The following is a 24,427-nucleotide window of genomic DNA, read 5'->3' on the forward strand; positions in this document are numbered from 1 at the left end:
TTATAACATTGATAATAATTATTTAAAAAAAGAAGATAAAAATAATTATTAAAATATATTTACACTTGACTCGTATAAAATAAATACACCAACGGAGCTTACTTTAATTCTTTTTTCTTTAAATTAACACATTTTTTAAATTTATCTCTATCCCATCTCGAGGAGATCCTTTGATTTAATTGTACCAAAGTATTTATTTGTTGTGAAGTCAAACTCAGGCCTGGAGTTGAGAGCACTGCGAATATCATTTGGTTCTAAACTAAGTTCAGTTGATGTTCTGAAATACACAAAAAAAAGGACATTTGTTTTGAGTTTTAATTGTTAACTAGAAATATCCGCTGTTACCTTTCTTTACTGTTTTTCATTTTGAAGCCAATCGAACGGCGAACTACGTCCTGGATAAACAAACGAAGAGTTTTTGACAAAAGAGTGTGCGCCGTTGGATGAATTACATCTAAAAAAAAAATGATATTAAAATAAATACTTTAGTTTTGTTTGCTGTAAAAACAAAAACTTTACCTCGATGTATTTCCTCGGGCTGAAGACGAATTCCAATGTCTTGACACATTCCGCTCACTAAGTTAGCTTCTTTCTCAAGCTTTTCATCCATGGAAAGCCACAATTTACCTTGATGAGTCTTCAACGGAGACTGTTTAATGTGTCGTTTTGATTCCATCTCATTGTGAATCTCATCCAAGCTATCAACGTCAATTATTGTGTCGTGTTCCTTATAATGACTGTTAACACGCTTCCAAGCTCGTTCAGTCCAATCACATATACGATGATTAGGTGTCACAGTTTGGTAGCGAATCTGTTCTTTTTCAATTTCATGTTTGACCAATTCCGTAAGGCTGGCGTCTTTATGGTCTGTTTTTGTCAACTTATTCCCAATTTGGCCATCCTTAGCTTGCTGGTTATGAACTTCCATTGAGTTTATCACAGGGGTATAGGCGTGATGACGAGCAAAGATTACAATTTCTTTTGTTGTCCATAAATCTGCAGTCTTGAGCTTTGGATGTTGCGCTATGCTTCTTGAGATGAACTTTGCCCGAAGCCACTAACAAAAAGGGTAACATTTTCGAAATAATTAAGTTTAAGTTTTAAATATTAAACATTGAACTTACCTCTAAAGCTTTAAGTTTAATTGGAATCGTCTTGCGAAAATCAGCCCACGTTGCAATAATAAATGGAAACGCCATCCGATAGTCGTTCTCCAACGCCAGACTATTGACCATCGGCAGTCGTCGCAAAAGAAACTCCACTCCACTGCGAACAGTTGCAAAAGCGGTATTATTGAACTGTTGCTCCAACTCTCTGCGATATTCTCTCCGTTGTTTTTTCATCAGAGCTATAACTGGTTTATGGTTCACTTTCACGGGAATAAAGTTTCCTTTTTTCAATTCTGGGACCCGCGAAGGAATAAAGTTCGCTGGATTGGGGATGTTGCGAACTGTAATTGTATTCGGACGACGGAACGCAGGTGATATTTGTGGTTGTGCCGGTTTGGTAATTGTGACCGTATTGGCTGGAGCGCGGTTAGGATTCAGCCGATTGGTGTAGTCGTGATCCGTTGCGATTGACGTGTGTTTGAAGACATTGCTGGCATTGTTGCGAATACAATTTCCTAGATTGTCATTTTGGGTAATCGGTTTGAGTAGACTGATTTGGGGTTTGAGGAGCGACACCTGCTTCTTTTGCTCCTGCTTCAGTTTGTTCTGCAAGGGATCTATGATGTAAACCTTGCCTTCCTTGTGAATTACTTGATTCTTTGCCGGGCCATTGCGACGGAAAATTGGTTTACATCCAAACTGATTGGGACCGAAATTCTCCGAATGAGTAACTGTGGAAGAAGCTTGTCTGGGTGAAGTTTGCGCTGGAGAAGTTGAGGCTGCTTCTTTTTCCTGAGATATCACATGTTTATTCCCATTTGCTTCGATTTCATTTATTTGTTTTGGGGGAAGTCTTCTCACAATTTGCATTTGTTGAGAGTGCGATGCATCTCCATTCTTTGTGACTAATTTGAGTTGGCCATTGACATTGGTCATTGGCTTTTGCGCAGTTGTTTGGAACGGTGGCATTGAATTTTTCGATGCAATGAGCATTTGCATGACCTTTACATTGCCTTCTTTGTCAATAAACTGGACAAGTTTCTTTTGGAGTATATTCGGATTAACCATGACCGGATTATTGCCATTGGTTTGATTTGTAGCTGGAGCTGTTAGCTTGCTTTCAGCTGTCGCTGTACTCTTCGTAGGAACACTTACAACCTTTGTTGGTTCTGTTTTTATAGGTTGTTGAATTTTGTTGTTTTCTTTAGCTATGACAGGGAGTATTTTGGGAACGATTTCCGGTTCCATTTTTGGACTTTTCAAAATCTGTGAAGGTATTGTAGGTGTTGTTGTGGTTGGTGTTGGTAATGGAGCTGGTTCCTCACTTAATTGCATTATTGATTCTGTTATGTTGCGAGCGGGAGGCAAACCAAGAGGTCTTCGACATATTGGAGTGTCGGCTAGAGGAGAATCCATGAAAGTTGGTTGAATTTTTTCTATATCAGCACATATCGCAGGACTTTCAATTTTATCCAAGAAATCAAAGAGATTGTCATCTATTTCAGCTTTGGGATTTATGATTTCTGCAGTTTTCGAAGGCGATAGTAGGTGCTTCGATTTTGTGATGGTTTCTGTGCGATAGGGGCTTCTCGATGATGTTGTTGGTGGTGATAGTGGAGGAGTAATAGAATCTGTTCGCAGCCAAATTTCTACCAGAGTCTCCGCACCTTAAATTGAATTGGAGATCAAATTAATTTATAGTTTTTAAATTCTATTAAATAGAAGAAAATTGGAATTTAAAAAAAAACTTTTAGGCTCCAGTTTTTGTCTAAAAACTACTAAATTAACCAATACAAAAAGCAAAGTATTGTTTGGGAAAAGAGCTTGCTTGGCACACGATTCTAGGATTCTGTTTCCCAATAGAATACTAATGCCACAAGTGTGTCTTGTTTTTGCATTTTGTGGCGGTGCCTTAAAAACTGCTAATTGCTTTTGAAAGTTTTAGCTTCAGGCATGTTTTTTCAGGTATTGTATTTTTAGCAACACTTTTTTAAATATAAAAATCACTCACCCATTGTCTGTAATCCACTTAAAGTCTTATCCAGGATCAAGTTATGAACCAACTGCACAGGTTTCTGTTCAATCTGGGGATCGAAAAATAACTGCAACCGCACAGGAAACTCCCCCCAACCGCGTCGAGCGAGTTGAAAAGGAGGCGAACTAAAAGTACAAAATTTGGTAAGAATTAAAAATAAGAATTCATAGCTAAAAGTTTCTTTTATTATTCGACTTACTCCACATCCACAACATCATTAGGTCTGTACGATGGATGCAGGAAGAACCTAACTTTCGTAACGAACTTCTCAATAGGAATACCAGTCTTTGCCTGGACGTACACCAGCCATTTGTGCGATGAATTGTCCGACGGTTTCTCATCACCAATATATTTCGATGTGTTCCCCACAACTATCAGATGTTTTGTCTGATTGTTTAATCGGGCACTGTTAAGCTTCGGTACAGGTTTTTCCACTTTTATAGGTTCAATATGTCTGGGGACTTTGATCGGTCCATTAGGTTCCTTTATGCCAATCATTGCGGCCATGTCTAGACTCTGTTCGGGATTCGAATGGTCGATTACGATTCCACGTTGCTTGATCATTCGTTGGATGCGTTTTTCCTCTTTCTTTGTGCGGGATTTTTCCTTAATTGATGTTTTCGCGGTTTTGGCCGCCTCACGAACAGTCGGTCGGGAGCGAAGTAGTTCATCGTAGGTCTTGGGTTTTTTGCCAACGATCTTCTTAACCGCCGGATGGAGTGGTACTTGTGGGCCATCGGGTTCGTTATCGAATAATGATGCACCTCGTAGGGCTCCTGCCTCAGCCTCGGTGTATTGTAAATTTTGCTTGTTGTAATAATCCGAGACAACGGTGTACCGAATTTGGTGGAGAATGTCCTTGGCTTTGGAGATCTTCATATCGATTTCATCGAGTTGCTCTTCCCTAAATTGGATTTCCCGGTTAAACTCCCTATTGATGATTTCCTTAATCCGGGCGTTTCTCTCCTCGGACGATTGCAAGGAGGTGGTGCGTATTCTCTTGCCGGTGTTGTTTTGGGGATAGTCTGGGTCATGATATTCCTCAAACTTACGTTTTTCAGACATGATTGACGCCTCTGCAAGAGGTTTCCCGTGGATATTTTGGGCAATGTTATTTTATTCTTCGTGTCTGTGAAACTTGGCGCGCGCTTTTGTTTTGAATATTCCTTCGAAATTGTGTTATTGATGGTTTTTAGTAAACTTTATTATGCAGATGTGTTTTGTGAATTGATTGTGCATCATTTGAGCATAGTTTGAGATAATTTTTTCAGCAAATTCAATTAAAATTTCAACAAAAACCATAATAATTAAAATTTGCCGTTTGTGGATTGACAATCGAAATTTTATTTTTGATTTGATGACATTCTAGGAATGTCAAAATCTACTCTCTCGTATGAGAAAGAAGATCAAAATTTGGAATTCTATGATGAGTGTAAGAAGGACGACTATACACAGCACGAATAATAAACGTGTTAAAAGAATTTGTTGTCAAACAAAGCTTAAGTGATGCCAAGTTTTATATTTTGAATGCAAACCTTCGAATTTACAAAGTTTTTATTATTGATAATTTTGTATAAAAAATCGATAATATTTTAATGTAGCGATTATTCTTAACTTTGGGAGCTAAAATAAAACTTATGTACTTTTCACAAAATACAAAAATACTTCAGTTTGTTAAAAAAAATATTAAAGATTCTTGGTATGATTCAGTTCGATTTTTCAGACAATCTATCTGCCAATGAAATTCCAGTGAAGGAAATGAAGCTAAATTCATTAAAAGGCATAGTTCTTGTTCATTGGCAGATAAATTATCCGTAAAATTCAGGTTCTGGTGGATTTGATGGGGATAGTATGTTTTCTTTGGAATAAAACAAATATTTAAAAACAATTACAATAATAACGAGAAAATATTCTACTTGTCATCATAACCATCAACCCATATTATATCGTAATCAAATTCTGTGGTATCTTCAACAAAATCCAAATTGGGGGCTTTCCACCACTAGTCTCCCTCTGAGATCGATTAATTTGACTTAAATTGGTCCGTACTTCCTGTTTGTAGCGGCTCCACCGGTCCCTTACTTATTTCAGCGTCAATTCAAAGCCACTTGCCTGAAACATTACAGCATAATTTTGCCAGCCTATAGCTTTGGCTTTTTATAACTTGCCACCATTTAGCTTAGAATCTATAAAATACCCAAGTGGTCTTGCTGCTTCGACCAGTAGCTCTTTCATTCCAATTTAACGATCTGCTACGTTTTAAATTTTGTTTTTCAGCTATTTCTTAAATTATGAATATTTATTAGAACACAATCACAATTCTATATTAAAACAAGTATTATTCGACTTACTTTTTTATAAAATATTGCCACGAATAATAAGCAGACAACAAATGTCAACTCTTGTGACCTGAAAAGTATTTGTTGCGTGTGCTGTGAAAACGACAGTGCAAACCATGAAGTTTAATTTAACTATTAAAATGTTTTTTAGTATGGCAAAGTTTTAAAACCCAGTTAAGTATTTAAGTGAGCTTTAATTTTGATTATTGGTTAGGCCCGTTGTGTTTAAAGTTATGTTTAAATGTTTCAAAAGCAAAAAGAACATTTTAATTAAATTCCTTGGCTCTTATCCAAATTTCCATCTAGAAATGTATATAGTTTTTGAACACATCCAAACTGTTATACAACATTTGACATTTAAATCTCTTCTCGAGACTGTTCTACATTTAATATCAATCGCCTTCGACGACATAAACAATTCTGTAAATTTTATTAATTTCCTATTAAAATGCCAGGAACGGAGATTAGTGAGTATGTTTTCCAAATATTTCCAACATCTATCGTTTTAACACATTTCCCACTTTGCAGTATTAAAATTTATCCTAAGTCGATTGTGTGCGAGGATAGTCAACTAAGAGGTGACATCACCATATCCAGTGGGTGTGCAATCCATCCAAGTGCAACCATAATTGCAGAATCTGGGCCAATTATTCTCGGCGAAAACTGCATCGTCGAAGAATACTCTACCATTGTTCATCGTATCCCCAGTGACCACCCTCTTTTTGAAGAGGGCAAAACTCCGGTCCTAATAATCGGACCGAATAACGTCTTCGAAGTTGGATGCAGAGTAGAGGCCTACAAAATCGGTGAAAAGAATGTCTTCGAGTGCAAGAGTTTCGTCTCGCCCTATGTGTCTGTGTCGAGCGGATGCATCATCGGGGCAGGTTGTAGTGTTCAGGGCAAGCAAGATCTCCCCGAAAACACTGTGATCTATGCAAAAGACTGTCTACAAAGGGAAGCTATTGAAAAGCAAGGAGTAAGTTATACAAACTATTCTTAAGTGGACAAAATATTAAAATTAATCTTCTTTGTTCTTAGTCTCAAACATTACAAATTGACTTCTTGAGAAAGGTCCTTCCAAACTATCATCACTTACGGAAAGCTAACTACGATCCCAAGAAGGCCCGAGCTCAAATCTAAATTATTTAAAAACATTCAGTCTTTTCACATTCTTAATATGAATTAAATCATAACTTTATTTTCGTTGAAAGCTTTAATTTCTTTTTCGAAGGTTTCGATTGTGTAGTCACATAGTTTGTCAAGATCCTCTAAGCCTCTTTTCAATATATCAATTGCTCGACTCTGCCGCGATTGAATACGAAAGTGGAGCTTATTTTCTGTTGGATGGGGTATGGTGTAGCCACAGAAATCAACATCGGGACTAGAAAGAAGTATAAACATGAGAATGGTCAATTGCGTTTTGTGATATTCACAAACTCACTATCGACTGATGATGGTTTTGAGTGAATTTCCTAGCGTATGGCCTTCGTCTTCGAAGACAAAAGTGCGAGCACCTTCTCCGCTGTTTTCATCACCAGCTAGCTGTTGATATGAAATATAAAATCATGAAATTCTTTGTTATTTTGTATTAAAATAAAATTAATTTACCTCCGCTAAAACACCCATGTTGTTCGAATCGACTGACAGAGTGACAGGATAGGACAGTTGTTGTTTTTTTTTGTTTGTCAAAATTGACATGTTTCGATTTCACTTCTTCAACATTTCAGATAGCACGTGTGTTTATCAAAACCAGTGCTGCCAGAATCAATTTTATTACTATTCAACACAAGTGAGTAAAAATGGATTCGAATTGACTCATGTGAATGGGATATGCAAAACTATTTGAATTTTCAACTGTTTTAAAAACAACAATCTCGTACTTGTTTAATTTTGTAGTTGTTTTCTGTTGATACACCAAAAGGTAGTTCCGCTGGTTTAGCTATGCTTGCCTTTTTGTAGGTTTGGTGGAACAAATTATAAATTCATTTTTTACGGCATCACGTCTTCTTTCTTTGTCTCAATAAGCTTTTTTTCAAAGAAACTAAGGACATCTATTATTATAAAGTTTGACAAAATAGGCAAAATACCAAAATCAAGTTAAAAAGGTTCTCCATATTACAGCTGAATCTACAGAAGTACTAGTAGAGTTAAGGTATAGATGACATCAACATGCAGTTGGCTTCTAGCAGTCCATATCTAGTACACAGTCAAAACCTTGAGCTGGTCATTCACAACCGAACAAAATTGACTTGTGTGATTCTTCTCATAGATGTGCTTTTGATTCAGTGGATTTTCGAATTGGGGAAATCAAATTTAAAAAGACAGCAATTTCAACGTTACCTACCTCAGGACAGACATAAATTCCACGAACTGCATCTTATTGACAGTTAAACGAAGAATCACCTTACTGAATCGCTGATATTTCGATTCGGTAAACCAAATGGGCCGAAAACTCCTTTCTCGATAGAGAAAGTGTTCGTTATACAAAACTCTAATTTTACAAGTTCTATTCTCCGGCACCGCCCGGATGGTTGACGATAAGTACAAGAGGGGAATTAATATCTTCAAAGGATATTTTCTCCTGAATGGGAAGAGGACGAATAGAGGTGAATATTAAATCGTGAATTTTACGAGCTGAACCAGATGTACATAGATGGAGTTTAAAGAGCCAAAACACATTGACTACACTGTCTCGGCCATATCAACAATAATGGTCGAGCCGAGAAAATCTATGAAGTCCCCCAGATTCGAGACGGGTGATGTATTGTCACCGATTCTATTCTTGATTGCTATTGACGATGTTATGCCTGCTACGGTGGGTGAACACGATAGGCTGGGTTTCCAATGGCATATGCTTAATGGCAAACAGAAATGGAGACCTCAGCCAAATGTGCCATTCTCTTCAACAAAATAGGGTGGTGGCGGGCTTAAGGATTAATGCCAGTACGACTAAGTTAATGCACACCAGCCGAAACCAACAACAACAGGTTATTGTGAGACAAGTAGCAGTGGAAGAGGTCACCCAGTTCAACTATTTGGCACTCGATGGTGGAACAGACCTGGATGTCACCAACAGATGAAATAAAGCCCGTGTGCATTCGGAATGATTTTTAAAGTGTGGAACCTCAGGAAAATAGCGCTCCGTACCAAGTTAAAGTTGTTTGAGTCCAACGTAAAATCCGTGCTGCTATATGCCTGCGAAACGTGGAAGTGCTCTGCTGACATCTCGAGAAAGTTGCAAACTTCTGTCAACCGCTGTCTTCGTTACATCCTGAACATCCGGTGGCCACAAACCATATCTAACGATGAACTGTGGCTAAGGACGTGGCAAAAAAAGTGAATGCTGACATCGCGCAGAGAAAGTGGCTCTTTATTGGCCATACATTGAGCAAGCTGGGCGACAACATAGTAAAGCAGTGCTTTCAATGGAATCCTTAAGTTAGAAGGCGGCCTGGAAGGCCAAGAGAAACATGGAGATCATCTGTCATGAAGAAAGCTCGGTCCCAAAACTTGTAGACGTGGTCCCAGCTGAGCTATCGTGCTAGGAATAGAGAGAGATGGAAGGAACTGGTTACCGCTCTATGCTCCAGGAAAGAAAATTGCGAGTTTTGACTGAACAACCAGGTACTCGAGATCCGCAAATCCAAATATCTCTTCGGCGTTTCAAAAATTTGACAGTACAACATTCTTGTAGAAACTAGAATTAATTAATAATTTAAAAACAAATCAAACAATCAAAAGTTTTTTGGATTAAATTTATTTTATTTACTTAAACACCTTCAACCGCGATTTCAACAATTGGTTGTACATAATACGGACCCTCGTTCACATACTTTTTCAACTGCAATTGAGTTTGAACATCGAAAACATTGCTCTCCGACAATATTTCAATTATTTCAAACTTTGCATACTTTGCATCTTTGTCGAATTCAACCTTCCTGTCGATGAGATACTCAACAAATCCCGCTGTGTACTTGAGAGCCACAATACCCCAACGGTATCGACACAGTGCTCGGATAAAATTCAAACAGGCTACTTTAATGTCAGGGAATGGGTTGCGACAAAAGTCTGCAAGAAATTGTAGACTTTGTCCTCCAGCCAGGATTTGATACCACTTTTGCAGCACTTTACTGAAATTGTAAAATTTAAAACCACAAATGTAATTGAATCGAATTCTCAAACTCACCTTACATCCGCTGAAGGCTCGCCTTGGCATGTAAACACAACTTCAAGCGCGTTAAATGCACGATTTTTCATTTCTGTCGGGAGGTTTCTCAAATACGAGAAAAAGTCTTCGAAGGTTTGTCTGAGGTGGCTTTCATAATTTGCTTCAAGAAGTAGTTTCCCTTGTTGTGAGTACGCCAGGTTGGCGAGGGTATCAAATGCCGTCGGCAAAATCGTTGGATCGGCCGAATGAAGACAGTCAAATAAACAAAGAACCATTTTGGGATAACCAGTGATGATTTTCTGAGGCTGGGAATATGCAATTTTTCCGAAAAATTTCATAATTCCAGGTATTAGCAACCTGTCTAGCGGATTCTGTTCTATTTCATCGACTCTGTTGGAAATTTTTTCAAATACCTGCTTCTGTTCTAAGAACACTAGACCATGGTTCTGTCCCGCAAGAGAAGACAGAATTTCTAAGACATTCACTTGCAACAGAATATCGTTGTTTTCCAATGCTTCAACCGCAGAGTTCAGGATTTCCTCCAATTCACTTAGATTCGAAGGCGAAATCTTGGACAAATTCACTGCGACTTCATACAAACGGCATCGCACTATGTCGTTTTGGTTGAGTTTACTCAGAAGGGCTTCTTTAAATTGTCTCTTGTTGATCTTGCCAGCTAATAAGATCGAAAGTATTTCGACTGCTGGAGCTCCAACACTGGTCTCATGTTCTTCAATGCAATTTATGATGACCAGGATGAGATCTTCGGCAACTGAGGCATTGGGATGCCTAAGAAGTTCCTTCAGAATTGTATTGAGAGCGAGAGAGCGTACTTTAGGATTCTTGTGCTGCAAAGAGCGCTCCAAGAGACTCGGCAGATCGGTTTGGTTTATGGTCAGCTGATTCATGCAAATCGAAAGAATATCGATGGCTAAATCACTTTGCTCACTGAAATCACACAGTTGACAGTGATGATGTTGAAGACAGTTTTGAATAAATTAAGAGTCTTACCTTGTAACGTTTGTATTATCTTCCAGACAATCGTATATTTCTGAAGACTTCAACAATTTATCTGTGACGATGTTTTCCAAAGACGATTGTACATTGAGACGAGAACGGATTTCATTCAATGTTTCTGTGCGATTTTCCTTGATGCGAAGGTTTTCGAGTTTTTCCACACACCAGTCTTCGCCCATTTTATTCCAATTAAAGCTTTGATTCTTTTATAAACTAAAAATAGAAGATCAACAAATTTTATTTGGATCTCACAAACATGAAAACAAGAATTAAAATTGAAAAGTCATCCGGAAAAAGTGACATTTGACATTTTCAAATGGTAAAAGATTTGTTCAATGACCAGTAACCTATTTGAAAGAGGAAAGAACAACGTACCTTCTTTGCTATTGATTAAGAAAGCTGATATGTAAGAAATTTTATCTTTTTCATTTTGAGAATCCAGCCGAAAAAATCGAATACGATAATAACAATACGAAATCGTTAACGGACATTTTGACTTTGATTTCCGTTTAACAATACGAACAAGATATTTTTCTTGAAGCTCCATTGATTTTAATGCCTTATGGATGGAGCAGAAAAGGTCAATTCCTAGTTCCAGATTCGTATCAAAATCACACTCATCCACAGCGATCATGAAGCTGTTATGATGGGCTGCAATTTCTCCACGACTATCTCTTCGGTTTTTTCCTTTGAGGACTCGCCTGGCTTGTCCAAAGGACTGAGGATCTTCATAATGTTAGCATAGCTGTCCATCAAGGGGTGATAGCCCACTGTTGTGGTTTTATTTGCTGGAACAACGATTCCCACATTGTGGAATGTTTTGGTGCAAATGTAGCCTCCACCAGATATTTTCTTTCATACTTATTCTCCTCCACAAATTAACTTATCGGCTTTCTCATATCCCTTAAACCCTTGTAATTGAACGGAGTTACCGGAAAGACTTTCTCCAGATAGTAAGCCAAAGCGTGGAACATATTTGTGGCGACGAGTTCGAAGACGCATTCCTTGGAAACGTTATTACGAACTATGAGCAAGTCTTCCTCGTCCTTGGGGTCGTAACGCCAGGAGCCCTAGTGAATTCCGGTTCCTCTCTTAACAAAGAGCGTTCGAAACTCTGAAGGAGCATAAAAGAACCACCAGTGCCGCAAATTGTCACCGGGCTTTAATTCTCGACGTTTTTTTTTGTTGCCACGCAACCAAAAATGTTTGCCAAAAATGTATGGGAAACCGGGTTTTGGACTTGATGCGAAAATCATATTAGTCTGCAAAACGACTTGGCACTTGCTTCTAGATGAAATGCGTTATCACACAATACAAAAAAGGAAAAGTTAAGTGGATTCATCCCTAACAGATGAGCTGAAGATTCGCGGTATTGCGAATTAATTTTTCAATGCACTCTTTTGTCATCTTTCACTTGTCAACAACTGTCACTTTTTTCTAAACACCGAACAATTCTCTAGACATATACTTGAGGGTGTGATTTCCCGTTTATTATTCCGTTGTTCATGTGAAGCGAAAAATTTCGTTTAACTGGGTCTGCGTATTAGGCTTCCTCCAAAAATTCAAAGAGAAAACTTTTTACCATGGTCACAGTTTCATCAAACACTTTCAATTTTGCAAATTATGTTTCACCAAACGAAAATTTGGAAAGATGGAATTATTGAATCAAAAAGTATTTCTCTTCACAAAATACGTTTCACCAAACGTTGCAAAGTGCAATATCTTGTTTATTATTATTCGAACAATAAACTTTGCAAATTATATTTACAATATTGAAAAGCTTTTCAGTAAATACGCAAAGAGACATTTTTATTTCCAAATAAGAGTTTGTTTTGAAAAGTTGTCAAAAACTTGTTAATTTAGACGAATTAAACATGAATTTTATATTTTATGGTTAACGACTTTATTTGCCACAGTTTTAAAATGTCTTCCTTTAATGCTATTTGACAGTATATATACCAATCAAAAAAGTTTTATTGATAAAGCTTTGAAAATAAAACGAAGATGTTAAATATAGTGATCAAAGAGTAAAGGAATGAGTACCATCGTCAGAGTTTGTGTTGTGTAAAATTCGAAATCTAGGATTTACTTTTCGAGTTTTCAAAATACGAATTTGTTGCAAAGTTTTACTTTAATTTGGTGAAACACTTTTACTTTTCAAGTTTCAAATAAAATAGAAAAGTGAAAAGTCTTTTTATGTTGTGAAACACTTTGCACTTTAGACTTTACCTTACAGGATATTATTTTTTGCAAAGTTTGGTGAAATTGGCCCCAGGTCATTTTAGTTTAGTTATCCACAGATTTCATTTAAATACTTTTATTTTACACACAACCTCATTCAAATTGACTTTTGCTCTTAGCTTTTCCTAAAAAGCTAATAATAATGTTAATAAAATTCATATATCAATTGCAATGAATATTTTTTAAAATGTTTTAAAAAAAGAAAATATGTAAACATTTTTATAAGATATATAGTTCTGTCAAGCAGAAGAACTATCGCAGCGACATCTGGTCATCTGTCAAGAGTTTATAAAAGGAGAAAGCAGCTTTATAGTTGTCTGCTTTTGAAAGTTTCTTTGTGTTTAAAATAATATGCTTCTTGATTTTGTATTTAAAATATATCTATATATTTATCTACTTTACCATATATATAAAAATAAATGCACATTCTTAAGACGAATTTTGTTGTCAACTGTAAGCTAGGTTTTTCTCCAGTTTAATTATTTTTCTCGTTCTTCATGAAGTCATAGACCACTGAGAAATCTTTGTTTCCCAAACCGTGAGCTTTCAAAGTGCGATAAATCTGATGAGCCATGGCACCCATTGGAATTGGTGTGTTTGAAGACGTTGCTACTCCAGAAGCCAGCCCCAAATCCTAAAAAGATATAAATAAAAATGTATTTTTTAAAAATTTTCAAACATATATTTTTTTCACATACCTTAGTTATCAGATCAGTTGAAAAGCCTCCCTTGTATTCATTATTAGCTGGTGCCGTTGGAACAACTCCAGGAACTGGATTATAAACTTCTGTCGACCAACAACGTCCGGTTGATGAATTTATGATATCTGCAAACGTTTTAGGGTCCAATCCCAAGCGAATGGCCAGATTCATTGCCTCAGAAGCTCCAATCATTGAAATACCCAACATCATATTGTTACAGATCTTTGCAGCTTGACCCATGCCATAGTTGCCACAGTGTGTGATACGTTTGCCCATACATTCCAAAATGGGTTTCACTATATTGTATTCTTCGGTGGTACCACCAACCATGAACGTTAATGTAGCCTGTTCAGCTCCTGGAACACCTCCCGAAACTGGGGCATCAATAAAGTGAGCTCCCTTCTCGCTGACAATCTTTTGTATCGACTTAACTACAGTGGGATCGATAGTTGAGGAATCAATAAAAACTGTTCCCTTATTGACGCCATCTTTAGTAATTTGATTGTAAGTATTATAAACGATGTCGTTGTTGGGCAACATTGTGATAACGAAATCTGATTTTTTCGCCAATTCACTGGGGTCAGCGTAGACTGTGGCACCTTTGGCTTTGACAGCATCACACGCGGCTTTGGAGATGTCAAAAACATGAAGCTTGTGTCCCTATTGAAAAAAAGAAAAAAATGTTTATTTTAAAAGAAGATATAAAATTATTATATTATTTCTCTTTATTGAAGAAATTGTAGAATTTATTTAATTAATGTCAAATTTTTAAAATCCTCAGTAAGGGGAAATGAATACTGAATCCACCACTGATCTTTGCCTATTTCTCCGAACCTTACAACAAGCTGTATGAAAACAAAACACGAATATGGAAAATTGTTGTTGTCTATTTAAATCATTACATTGCTTATCTTTTATTGATAAAAATATTATGAACCATTAAATTTAAAATTACATTTTTTTCATAAGCATTTAGCTTTAAGGCGCCAGTTATAGCTATCATTGGTTTTCATCATTGAAATCAAACATTGGAATTTTTTTGACAGGTCGCTTATACCTATCATTAAAAGCTTCTGTCATTGAAAAAATTTCCTGATTGAAATCCATCGAAAAAATTTTACTGACAGAAATCTGTCACTGGAATTGTGTGAAATTGGAACACAAATCAGTGGAACGATTCGTTTCACTTTTGAACATAAAAGTATCAGCTGTTCAGGAAAATGAATTTCCGTCCGGGAAATACAAAAATACATTTTAAGAGAAAAACAAATGCGCAATTAAACTTTTTTTTCTTCAAAAAAAATTATATGTGTGATTTCCAATCGATCAGTATATAATTTGCATTTCTAATCGAAGGGGAACATAGTCAAATATCGATTCAAAAATTCCACGGATTGATTTCAATGATAGCTTTAACTGGCCCCTTACACAATTGAATTTAGTTAAGTAGTGTCAATTTTTGTAAACCCGCCCTACGGTGAAATTAATACTAAATCCACCACTGATCATTTTCTATTCCTCCGAACCTTAGAACATTCTTTATATGAAAACAAAATCCGAACATGGAAAATTGTTGTTGACTATATAAATTATAGTACATAGCTTATCTTTTAATTGATTCGTAATAAAGTTTTATTAATTGTGTACCTATTGATATTTTGGCTTTTGACATTAAATTCTTATCTGAAAACTTTGCATAAAATAAAAAGACACACCCCTTTAGATACTTGTCAAGTCACTTCATACGTCAAATTATAATAAATCAAAAGTCCTACCTACGCACGCAGTTCGAAATATCAAAAAAGCAAAACAATTATTTTTTCGTTATCACTATCAGTCACAGAGGATCTAGGCAAATTGAAACTTGAGTTATTTTTAAATGCCTTAGCTCAATATGATTAGAGAGTGGCGTCAATATGGGAATGTGATTGAGAGAAAAAGGCAACGTTGTTTTTAAAAAATGGACAAATATGCATAAATGCCACTTACGTTTTTGATTAAATTGCTGGACATATGGCCACCCATGTTACCAAGTCCAATGAAACCGATATTTTTGGACGCTACTCCAGTTGACATGCACCTCAACATCGTGTATTCTAGAGTCTTAGTTAATTGCTTGGAATTGCGAGTCACAAACATCACACGAAGCGCCATTTTCTTGGTATTTAAATAATAATATTTCCGGAACCGCAGAAACAGACTATACGACCGAATTGATTGGCGATAACACACTGACTAGCTAAAAATGTATGAATTTCATGGAATAGAAAATATTATTAGAACGAAAAGATAGATTCTTGATTTCATTCAATTCAAGTGGCATGGCAGAAGAGCAGTGGAAGGAAACAAGAGAAACCTGTTTGAGTTTGAGTTAGACGAAATCCACAAAAGATACGCATACCTAGAAATATGGGACGCGTAAGGGAAGCATTATTATTGAGAGACTTTTCTTTATGGAATTGAGGAAAATCTCAACTAATTTTTATTTTAATTAACTCAAACAATATAAACTATTCAAGAGATATATACAGATGTATGTACATATGTATGTAACTTATAGTATCCAATAAATAAATTGTTTGTTTTTGTTTCAAGTATACATTTAATAGAAACTGCGGAAAAACTGTATGAAGAGGTTTGATAAGACATTTTATAGATTCGCCGGTATTAAAAATAAAATCACATGATAGTAGTTTTGTAAACAATTATTTGTGAGCTTTAATTCTGCGTTGGTGGCTCTTTAAGATTCTCTGATGATAAGAATTAGCATTTGTATTGTGAAAATATAGTAACACGTTATCACAAACGAAAGGGAAACGATGATTGTCCAAAAAGTATGCAGTAAAATATATGATGACTTTCGATTTGTACGTTATTTTTTACTGACAATACAATTTTATAAATACATATTTAATTCGATCCTTTGCAAATCAAAGGCTGGGGAAAAGAGGTTGGGATGCGACCCACACTGATAACTTCCCATCCCGTCTGTCGATTTGTCTTGCTTAAAAGTTTGTCTATATGTACTCGTATCAATTTTTTTGTAGATTTTATTTTTTATGAAAAAACGGACTGTTGGATTTTAATATAAAAATTACTGAATATCGAAAGCTATATTTTCTGTGAAATAAAATAAGTTTCAAGCCAATATTTTAAATTTTTGAAAAGCTATTTGAGTCGAAAGTAAATTTTTACCAAGTTTTAGTATTGTTTTTTTTTTAGAGTTTTATTTTTTGCAAAAAAAACTGTCAATTCGATTTTTTTCAAAATTTTATTAGTTTGAAGCCAATATTTCAAATTTTTGAAAAGATATTTGAGTCGAATATCAATTTTTACAAACTTTTGTTACATTTTTTTTATGTTTTTAATTTTTTGTACAAAAACTGTCAATTCGATTTTTTTCAAAATTTGACTGCATATTAACAATTATATTTTTTGATAGATAAAAGTAGTTTAAAGCCAATATCTACAATTTTTGAAAAGATATTTGAGTCGAAAATCAATTTTTACCAACTTTTGTTACATTTTTTTTAGGTTTTTTTTTTTTTTTTTTTTTTTTTTTTTTTTTTTTTTTTGTACGTAGTACCCGTGGCATGATGGTTAGTGCGTTGGACTGTCATGCAAGGGGTCTTGGGTTCAATCCCTGCCTGTGACAGCTTAATTTAAAAAAAAAATTAATTTCGCGGGTACTGCCCCTTGCGAGGAATTGACAAATCCTTCAAGAGTAATTCTTGTCATGAAAAAGTGCTTTCTCAAACTAGCCGTTCGGATTCGGCCTTAAATTGTAGGTCCCTTCCATTCCTGACAACAGTACTCGCACACAGGAATGGTTGAGAGTTGTAAGTCACTAGGCCCTGGTTCACAACGGACTGTTGCGCCACCCCATTTGATTTTGATTTTTTTGTACAAAAACTGTCAATTCGATTTTTTTCAAAATTTTACTGAATGTTAACAACTATATTTTTTGAAAGATAAAAGTTGTTTAAAGCCGATATCTACAATTTTTGAAAAGATATTTGAGTCAAAATTAATTTTTTACCAACTTTTATTAATTTTTGTTCGGTTTTTAATTTTTTGTAAAAAAAAGGCAATTCGATTTTTTTCAAAATTTTACTGAATGTTGACAACAATATTTTTTGAAAGATAAAAGTAAATTAAAGCTAATATCTCAATGTTTTAAAAAGATATTTGAGTCGAAGATCAATTTTTACCAACTTTTATTCATTTTTTTTTAGGTTTTTATTTTTTGTAAAAAAATTGTGAATTCGATTTTTCTCAACAATTTTCAGAATGTTGAAAACAATATTTCTTATAAGATAAAATAAGTTTAAAGCCTAAATTTCAAGTTTTGAAAAGATATTTGAATCGATATTAAATTTTTCCCAACTTTGAGTAATGTTTTTTTCTAGATTTTTATTTCTTATAAAAAAAAAAAATTTTTTCAAAATTTTATCAAATGTCAAAAACATTATTCTTCGTTGCACAAAATTGTTTTGGAGATGAAATCATATTTTTGTCGTAAAATTTTGGAGGTGACAAATTTTTTTCAGTTTTTTTGATTTATAAAAAAACCCGTTAAATGAATTTTTTTTCAAAAAATATACTTCTCTGATATCACGTTACAATATATTACATACAATTTAATTCAAGCCTTTAGCGTTTTTGGTTCATGCGATATTTAGGGTTAACCAAAATGTTCACCTTTTTTTCAAACTGCTATGGTAAAAAAACCACCCATGCAATTTTCTTGAGAGCCCTTTCTGCATCTTTCTGCCTTATAATCTATATAACCAAATTAATTTGAAATCGATATCTCTTCTGGTTCTTGAGCTATGGACGACGAAAAAAACGTAGCGAACGTACGGACGTACACACACACGCACGCACAGACATCTTTCTAAAAATCTTTTATTTCGACTCTAGGGACCTTGAAACGTCGAGAAATGTCAAAATTTTCAATTTGACAAATCGGACCCATTACAATAACTTTCTATGTGAAGTTAACTAGATGAACTTTATCATAGAGGATGAACTTTTAAATAAAAGTGCACTGATTTACTAGCAAACGATACTTTTTTAACCTTAGAAGCCGGTTATAGCTGTCATTGAAATCAATGAATGGATATTTGACTGTGTTTCAATTTGATTATGAATGAAAATTATATACCGATCGATCGGAAAACACTCAAAGAATATTTTTTAAGAAAACAAATTTAATTTTCCGGACAGAAATCATTTTCATTGAACAGTTGATACTTTTTTATGCAAAAGTGAAACGAATCGTTCTATTTATGTATTTGTGTTCCATTTCACACCATTCCAATGACAGATTTCTGTCAGTAAAAATTTGTTGGTGGTCAGGAAATATTTTTCAATGACAGAAATTTTTAATAATTGCTTTAAACAACCTGTCAAAAAAATATCGCTTTAAGAAAACAAATTTAATTTTCCGGACGGAAATCATTTTTTCTGAACAGCTGATATTTTTTATTCAAAAGTGAAACGAATCGTTCCACTTATCTGTGTTCCAATTTCACACAATTCCAATGACAGATTTTCATCGATAAAAATTTGCCAGTTGATTTCAATCACGGACATTTTCAATGATAGCTATAAACGACCTACTAAAAAAAATTCCAATAATTGATTTCAATGATGAAAACCAATGATAGCCATCTTTAGCCTAAGGAGATAATTTGGTCAAGAACTCTAAATTTTAGAAATTCCTTAAACAAAAGGATTAAAATTAAAACTAAAATTTTAACAACCCTTTTTTACTTGCGACATATAGGGACTTTATGGCAAGTTTTGCATTCGTGCAAAATTTCGATCTTGAGATTTTAATCAAACATGATATTACGATGGTAGAAAAGTGGAAAAAAGTGGGTCCCGCGATTCCGTCCGGTCGGTTTTGTCTGTCTGTCCACGCTCCTACAGCCTAAACCATTGGGTCGATTGAGTTAAAACTTGGAAGTTAAGGTTTTCAGCAGATTCGCGTTAGGCGTTTTTTTCATTTTTTTTAAGATTAAAATTAACAGTGGCTCCCATACAATTTTTTGGTCAAAAAACGAAAATTCGAATTTTCTCAAAAACAAACCGATAGATTTTTTTTAATTTTCTCTAAAATTTTATTTTTTAACTTGAATTCTTTTAAAAAGAAAAACATATTTTTGTATTGCTATTATTTTGTTTTTTTTTTTTTTTAATTTTGTCAGCAACTTATGCACTCATTTCAATAATTTTTTCTTGAATAAGCTCTTATATTGCCTTAACAATATTTGATTATCAAAAGTGCAATTTTGTATTGTTTGGATTTTTAAAAGAATTCAAGTTAAAAAATAAAATTTTAGAGAAAATTAAAAAAAATCTATCGGTTGGAAATCTCAAAAACGGGTAAACATTTTTTTACAAAATTCAAATGTATAGCGTATATTTTTAATCTCTAAACAACTGCATACCAAAAATATTTTTAGAACAAAATTGAAAAATTTTATATATAAAAAATTAATTAAAAAAAAAACCGCTCTAACGATTTTCAAAAAAAAAATTGAAAAAAAAACTGTTTTTTGATTTATAAAATGGCATGAAGACAAACTTATTTTTCAGGTAACATTTTGAATGTTAATTTTTTTTTATTATTTTAACTGTATTCAAAGTGAATTATTATGACCAAATTTTAATTGCATTCCTATCTTCTATCCAAATTAATGCATTTGGTACATATTTATATATTTTATAACTGTAACTATTGTAAATACTAACTATGGCCGTGTAGCGCCACTGCATCGGATTAACGAATATGATATGTTTAATCAACAATCTATTTTAAAGTGTCTATCAAGAAGTATTATCTTATATATATTCTTTAAGAATAAGGGTGTTTAACACATATTATGTTACTTGCTTTCGGCTATATAAAAGAATAAATACTTAGTACTAGTTAAAGAAACGTACAACCTCTACAACTACTGCTTACGTGACACTTCATAACTAAAATCCAAAACGCACAAGAGCCTGACTGTAACCAACACATGAATAGCAATTTCTTGTACTTTAACGAAAAAAATAAACTGAACGTAATAACTCTGAGCACGCCAATGAACTATTTTTTATCCGTTTTAGACACCTACCTAACTACACAACCAATTAGCGATCGCTTTACAATTTAAACACATACATATTCTTCCTCTTTCTTATCTTCAGATAATTTACTTTTCATCCTGGTTCTTCTAAAATGAAATTAAAATATTAATTGAACGAAATAGTTGAATACATAAACAATTGTTTTCGTTAAGATGAATTGCGCGTTTTTTTTGACAAATCAAATGGCATTTATATCTTTGAAGACAAACTTATTTTACAGGTATATTTTAAAATCTTATATAAGTACTTTTTTAAACAGACTTTTTGCATACAGGAGCAAGTTCGTGCGACCCAGTCGTGCATTTTATTTGTATTGATATTTGATGAATATTAATAAGGTATTTAAATCAAAAAATTACAGACCGATGAAGTGTGGTTATTTTACGGGGAAAGTACGATAACTTAGGCTTCCGAAATTGATAACGACATCTTGTAAAGAGGTCAAACACATGCATTTTTACTTTAGAGGAGGGGGGTCTATCTCCACCCGTTTCAAAGGTAGGTGTATTTTTAGAATAAATTAAATTAAATTATTAAATATATGAAAAAACAAATGAAACAAATACAGTAAAATTATATACAAAATTCAAAAGAAAGATTTCGTTCTATAATTCAAAACTTGAGTTAAATTATTTATGTCAATGGTTTTTTGACAAAATTTCATGCAAACTCAAAACTATTAACTAAAAACTTAAAAATGTAGAGTCAGTGCGGCAAATATGGCCCACCCTTAACATTTTTTTAAATAAAATCATAAACTTAAGTCTAATTCATTTATTTTTTTTAAACAGTTTAACAAAACATTTTTGATTCCGCTTTTAAAAACTTTAACTAAAAAAAGAAACATAACTAAAAGTTAAAAACAAAAACTTAAGAAAATCATATTGAAAAAAATTGCTCCCACATTTTGATAAATATGGCGCACGGTGGGCCATATATATTAGCTTTAAAAACTTTTTATTTAAATCATAATATCACGCATGTTAAGAAAATATTAGACACAATTTAGTTTAAAAAAGAAGTTACCAATTTAACTGAAAATTTATTGTTAAAACACTTAAGAAAACGTATCAAAAATTACAACCAAAGTAAAAAAACAAAGTGACCCGTATATCTTTTACAACCATCACGCCACATTAAGCACGAAAAACTGAGGCTAAACCGGTTTGAACGTGTTCGTAATGCAACAGGCCATATTAACCACGTTGGCCTCATTTAGCGCATTTACTCTAAGTTTAAACCCAATTTGTTCAAAATAATTGTTCTGTAGTCCTGTTTTCTAGTTTATGAGGAAATTCAAAATAGCTAAGACGACTTTTCAATTAAATTTTAATTTGTTAGGTGTTTAAGTAAACTTGTTTACATAAATACACTACTAGCACCAAGAATAAAGGCGTTTAAACACTGAGATGTGTTTTTCATTTTTTTGGACCCCTATATCACACAATGCCTAAAACTTATCCTATTTTCTTGCTGATCTTAGGAACCCTATATCTTAATTAGTTTTTCTTTGATGCTCTGTTTCACAAAACTCAAAAAGTCTACAAAACATATAGTCGTACCAACCAAGAAGATTAGAAGCTCAGATTAAAAATAAAATATGCATAGTAGCCTGATCATGGTATTATAAGTATAATCCATAGATATAAAGGTTTACAACATCGAGCACTTTCTTTCAAAAAGGAGCACATTTCCCAAAAAGTGGAAATTCAAATTCTCGCTAGAGTTATTTTTTCCTTAAATAATATCAAGAAGCAGCTGCCGTTACCGAAAATGGAGAGATTTCTTTATGGAACAATTAATAAGCTATGAAAATAATCGAAACTCGGTTCGATTAAGATGGCGGTCGCAATTTGCAATGCAGCATGTATATTGTTTAGCCAGAAAATTTTACAAATTTATTCCAAAGTTATCAAGGTCTTAAAACCACTCGATAAAATTTATTTTTGACAGCACTGACATAAAGAGAGCATTATGTTTACATTTGCACAATACTACTCTTTAATAGATTAAATTATTTGGAAAAATTAAGAGTGTGACCAATATCCCGAGTTTAATATACTATATGCAAATAATATTTATTAACTTCAAATAGGAAGTTATGGTAATTGGTCCGATTTGTCAAATTGAAAATGTTGACATTTCTCGACTTTTCAAGGTCCCTAGAGTCGAAATAAAAGATTTTCAGAAGGATGTCTGTGCGTCCTCGACTTTTTTTGTTGTCCATAGCTCAAGAACCAGAATAGATAACGACTTCAAATAAATTTTGTTATACAGATAATAATGCAAAAAGATGCAGAAATTTGAAATTTTAATTTTGACTCATAAGAAATATTGTTTTCAACATTCAGTAAAATGTTGAGAAAAATCTTATTGACATTTAAAAAAAAATAAAAACCTATATAAAAAAATTAATAAAAGTTGGTAAAAATTTATTTTCAAAACTTTGAGATATTGGATTTAAACTTCCTTTTATCTTTTAAAAAATATTGTTGTCAAAATTCAGTAAAATTCAAAAAAATGAATTGACAGTTTTTTTTACAAAAAATAAAAACTTAAAAAAAAATTTAACAAAAGTTGGTGAATGAATTTACTTTCGACTCAAATAGCTTTTCAAAAATTAAAAATATTGTCTTCAAACTTTTTCGATTTCACAGAAAATATTGTTTTCCATATTCTGTAGTTTTTTTTTATAAAAAATCCAACAGTCCGTTTTTTCATACAAAAATAAAATCTACAAAAAATAGTACGCAAATTTGATAAAAACTGATGTTCGGTTCTTGATATCTCTCAAATTATTTTAATTCATCCAACTTGTAAAAAATTAAGAAATGCTTCTTAAATTGGTAAAAATTTGTTTTCGACTAAAAATCTATTTAACAAAAATAGATTTTCAAACTAAACTACTTCTTTATATGAATAATATTGTTTTTAATTTTAAAATTTTTAGGAATAATTCAACTAACAACTTTTTTAACCCAACCCCACAAACTTTAAAGCAAGACAAATCGACAGACGGGATGGAAAATTATCAGTGTGGGTCGCATTCCAACCTCTTTTTTGTTTTTATTTTAGAAAAAAGTTTTTTTTTTAAAGACTTTGAATAAACTTTGATGGAATTGACTATCATATTTTTGTTAGCCAAATTGACTTTCTCCAAGTTTTCCGTCTCTGTAAGATGATTCAACTCAATTCAATTGAATAATTTCAGATTATAATTGTCACAATTCATAGTTGCTATGATGAAAATTTAAAATTATTCCTAAAAAAATATCTAAAAAAAGTATTAAATTGGCTGTGTTTTAATAACATTCTATCTTTTCTTGTGTTTTTTCGAATGTCGTAAACTTTTTCCATCACAAGAATGTATTTTTGTACCTGAAAAAAACTGAAATTATTTTCAATTCGTTTTTAACTTCTTGTAACTTGTAATGGGTCTTTTCAAATTGAAAATTTTGACATTTCTCGACGTTTCAAGGTCCCTGGAGTCGAAATAAAAGATTTTTAGAAAGATGTCTGTGCGTGCGTGTGTACGTCCGTACGTTCGCGACGTTTTTTTCGTCGTCCATAGCTCAAGAACCAAAAGAGATATCGATTTCAAATAAATTTTGTTACACAGATAATAAAGGTGAGAGATGCAGAAAGAAAAAAAAATGTGTCACCTCCAAAATTTT

At 33.5% G+C, this 24,427-nt stretch overlaps 5 protein-coding genes across 5 annotated transcripts; 1 reads left to right on the plus strand and 4 right to left on the minus strand.

The window, feature by feature from the left end:
- Positions 1 to 42: 42 nt before the first annotated feature.
- On the minus strand, positions 43 to 4,472 carry LOC129950245 (YEATS domain-containing protein 2). Its single transcript, XM_056062117.1, has 6 exons — positions 3,344 to 4,472; positions 3,121 to 3,269; positions 1,125 to 2,776; positions 520 to 1,057; positions 346 to 454; positions 43 to 277 (listed from the first exon to the last, which is right to left on the minus strand). Exons 1-6 carry the CDS (start codon positions 4,207 to 4,209, stop codon positions 148 to 150), a joined length of 3,444 nt encoding a protein of 1,147 aa, XP_055918092.1. The 5' UTR covers positions 4,210 to 4,472; the 3' UTR covers positions 43 to 147.
- A 1,329-nt stretch (positions 4,473 to 5,801) lies between these two features.
- Positions 5,802 to 6,693, plus strand: LOC129950025 (dynactin subunit 6). The gene is made up of 3 exons (XM_056061787.1): positions 5,802 to 5,954; positions 6,012 to 6,459; positions 6,522 to 6,693. Exons 1-3 carry the CDS (start codon positions 5,932 to 5,934, stop codon positions 6,621 to 6,623), a joined length of 573 nt encoding a protein of 190 aa, XP_055917762.1. The 5' UTR covers positions 5,802 to 5,931; the 3' UTR covers positions 6,624 to 6,693.
- Positions 6,643 to 7,155, minus strand: LOC129950026 (probable DNA-directed RNA polymerases I and III subunit RPAC2). Its single transcript, XM_056061788.1, has 3 exons — positions 7,092 to 7,155; positions 6,925 to 7,025; positions 6,643 to 6,864 (listed from the first exon to the last, which is right to left on the minus strand). The coding sequence occupies exons 1-3, from the start codon at positions 7,107 to 7,109 to the stop codon at positions 6,666 to 6,668; spliced, it is 318 nt and encodes a 105-aa protein (XP_055917763.1). The 5' UTR covers positions 7,110 to 7,155; the 3' UTR covers positions 6,643 to 6,665.
- A 2,069-nt stretch (positions 7,156 to 9,224) lies between these two features.
- On the minus strand, positions 9,225 to 10,962 carry LOC129951947 (26S proteasome non-ATPase regulatory subunit 5). The gene is made up of 3 exons (XM_056064317.1): positions 10,663 to 10,962; positions 9,670 to 10,599; positions 9,225 to 9,613 (listed from the first exon to the last, which is right to left on the minus strand). Exons 1-3 carry the CDS (start codon positions 10,845 to 10,847, stop codon positions 9,253 to 9,255), a joined length of 1,476 nt encoding a protein of 491 aa, XP_055920292.1. The 5' UTR covers positions 10,848 to 10,962; the 3' UTR covers positions 9,225 to 9,252.
- Positions 10,963 to 13,264: 2,302 nt separating this feature from the next.
- LOC129951996 (probable 3-hydroxyisobutyrate dehydrogenase, mitochondrial) lies at positions 13,265 to 15,859 on the minus strand. The gene is made up of 3 exons (XM_056064406.1): positions 15,600 to 15,859; positions 13,608 to 14,270; positions 13,265 to 13,543 (listed from the first exon to the last, which is right to left on the minus strand). Exons 1-3 carry the CDS (start codon positions 15,762 to 15,764, stop codon positions 13,385 to 13,387), a joined length of 987 nt encoding a protein of 328 aa, XP_055920381.1. The 5' UTR covers positions 15,765 to 15,859; the 3' UTR covers positions 13,265 to 13,384.
- Between the last annotated feature and the right edge of the window lie 8,568 nt (positions 15,860 to 24,427).

This window comes from Eupeodes corollae, chromosome 3 (genome assembly GCF_945859685.1).
Source record: "Eupeodes corollae chromosome 3, idEupCoro1.1, whole genome shotgun sequence".
In the NCBI taxonomy this organism is placed as follows: domain Eukaryota; kingdom Metazoa; phylum Arthropoda; class Insecta; order Diptera; family Syrphidae; genus Eupeodes; species Eupeodes corollae.

Coding starts and splice junctions, on each gene's coding strand:
- LOC129950245 (XM_056062117.1), bottom strand. CDS start 4,209: ATGTCTGAAAAACGTAAGTTTGAGGAATATCATGACCCAGACTATCCC. Junction 3,270..3,343: donor AATGATGTTGTGGATGTGGA/GTAAGTCGAATA, acceptor TTGTACTTTTAG/TTCGCCTCCTTTTCAACTCG. Junction 1,058..1,124: donor TTAAACTTAAAGCTTTAGAG/GTAAGTTCAATG, acceptor CCTTTTTGTTAG/TGGCTTCGGGCAAAGTTCAT.
- LOC129950025 (XM_056061787.1), top strand. CDS start 5,932: ATGCCAGGAACGGAGATTAGTGA. Junction 5,955..6,011: donor CCAGGAACGGAGATTAGTGA/GTATGTTTTCCA, acceptor CCCACTTTGCAG/TATTAAAATTTATCCTAAGT. Junction 6,460..6,521: donor AAGCTATTGAAAAGCAAGGA/GTAAGTTATACA, acceptor CTTTGTTCTTAG/TCTCAAACATTACAAATTGA.
- LOC129950026 (XM_056061788.1), bottom strand. Junction 6,865..6,924: donor AAAACCATCATCAGTCGATA/GTGAGTTTGTGA, acceptor ACTTCTTTCTAG/TCCCGATGTTGATTTCTGTG.
- LOC129951947 (XM_056064317.1), bottom strand. CDS start 10,847: ATGGGCGAAGACTGGTGTGTGGAAAAACTCGAAAACCTTCGCATCAAG. Junction 10,600..10,662: donor GATAATACAAACGTTACAAG/GTAAGACTCTTA, acceptor GTGTGATTTCAG/TGAGCAAAGTGATTTAGCCA. Junction 9,614..9,669: donor GAGCCTTCAGCGGATGTAAG/GTGAGTTTGAGA, acceptor TTACAATTTCAG/TAAAGTGCTGCAAAAGTGGT.
- LOC129951996 (XM_056064406.1), bottom strand. CDS start 15,764: ATGGCGCTTCGTGTGATGTTTGTGACTCGCAATTCCAAGCAATTAACT. Junction 14,271..15,599: donor CCAGCAATTTAATCAAAAAC/GTAAGTGGCATT, acceptor TTTTTTCAATAG/GGACACAAGCTTCATGTTTT. Junction 13,544..13,607: donor CAACTGATCTGATAACTAAG/GTATGTGAAAAA, acceptor ATATCTTTTTAG/GATTTGGGGCTGGCTTCTGG.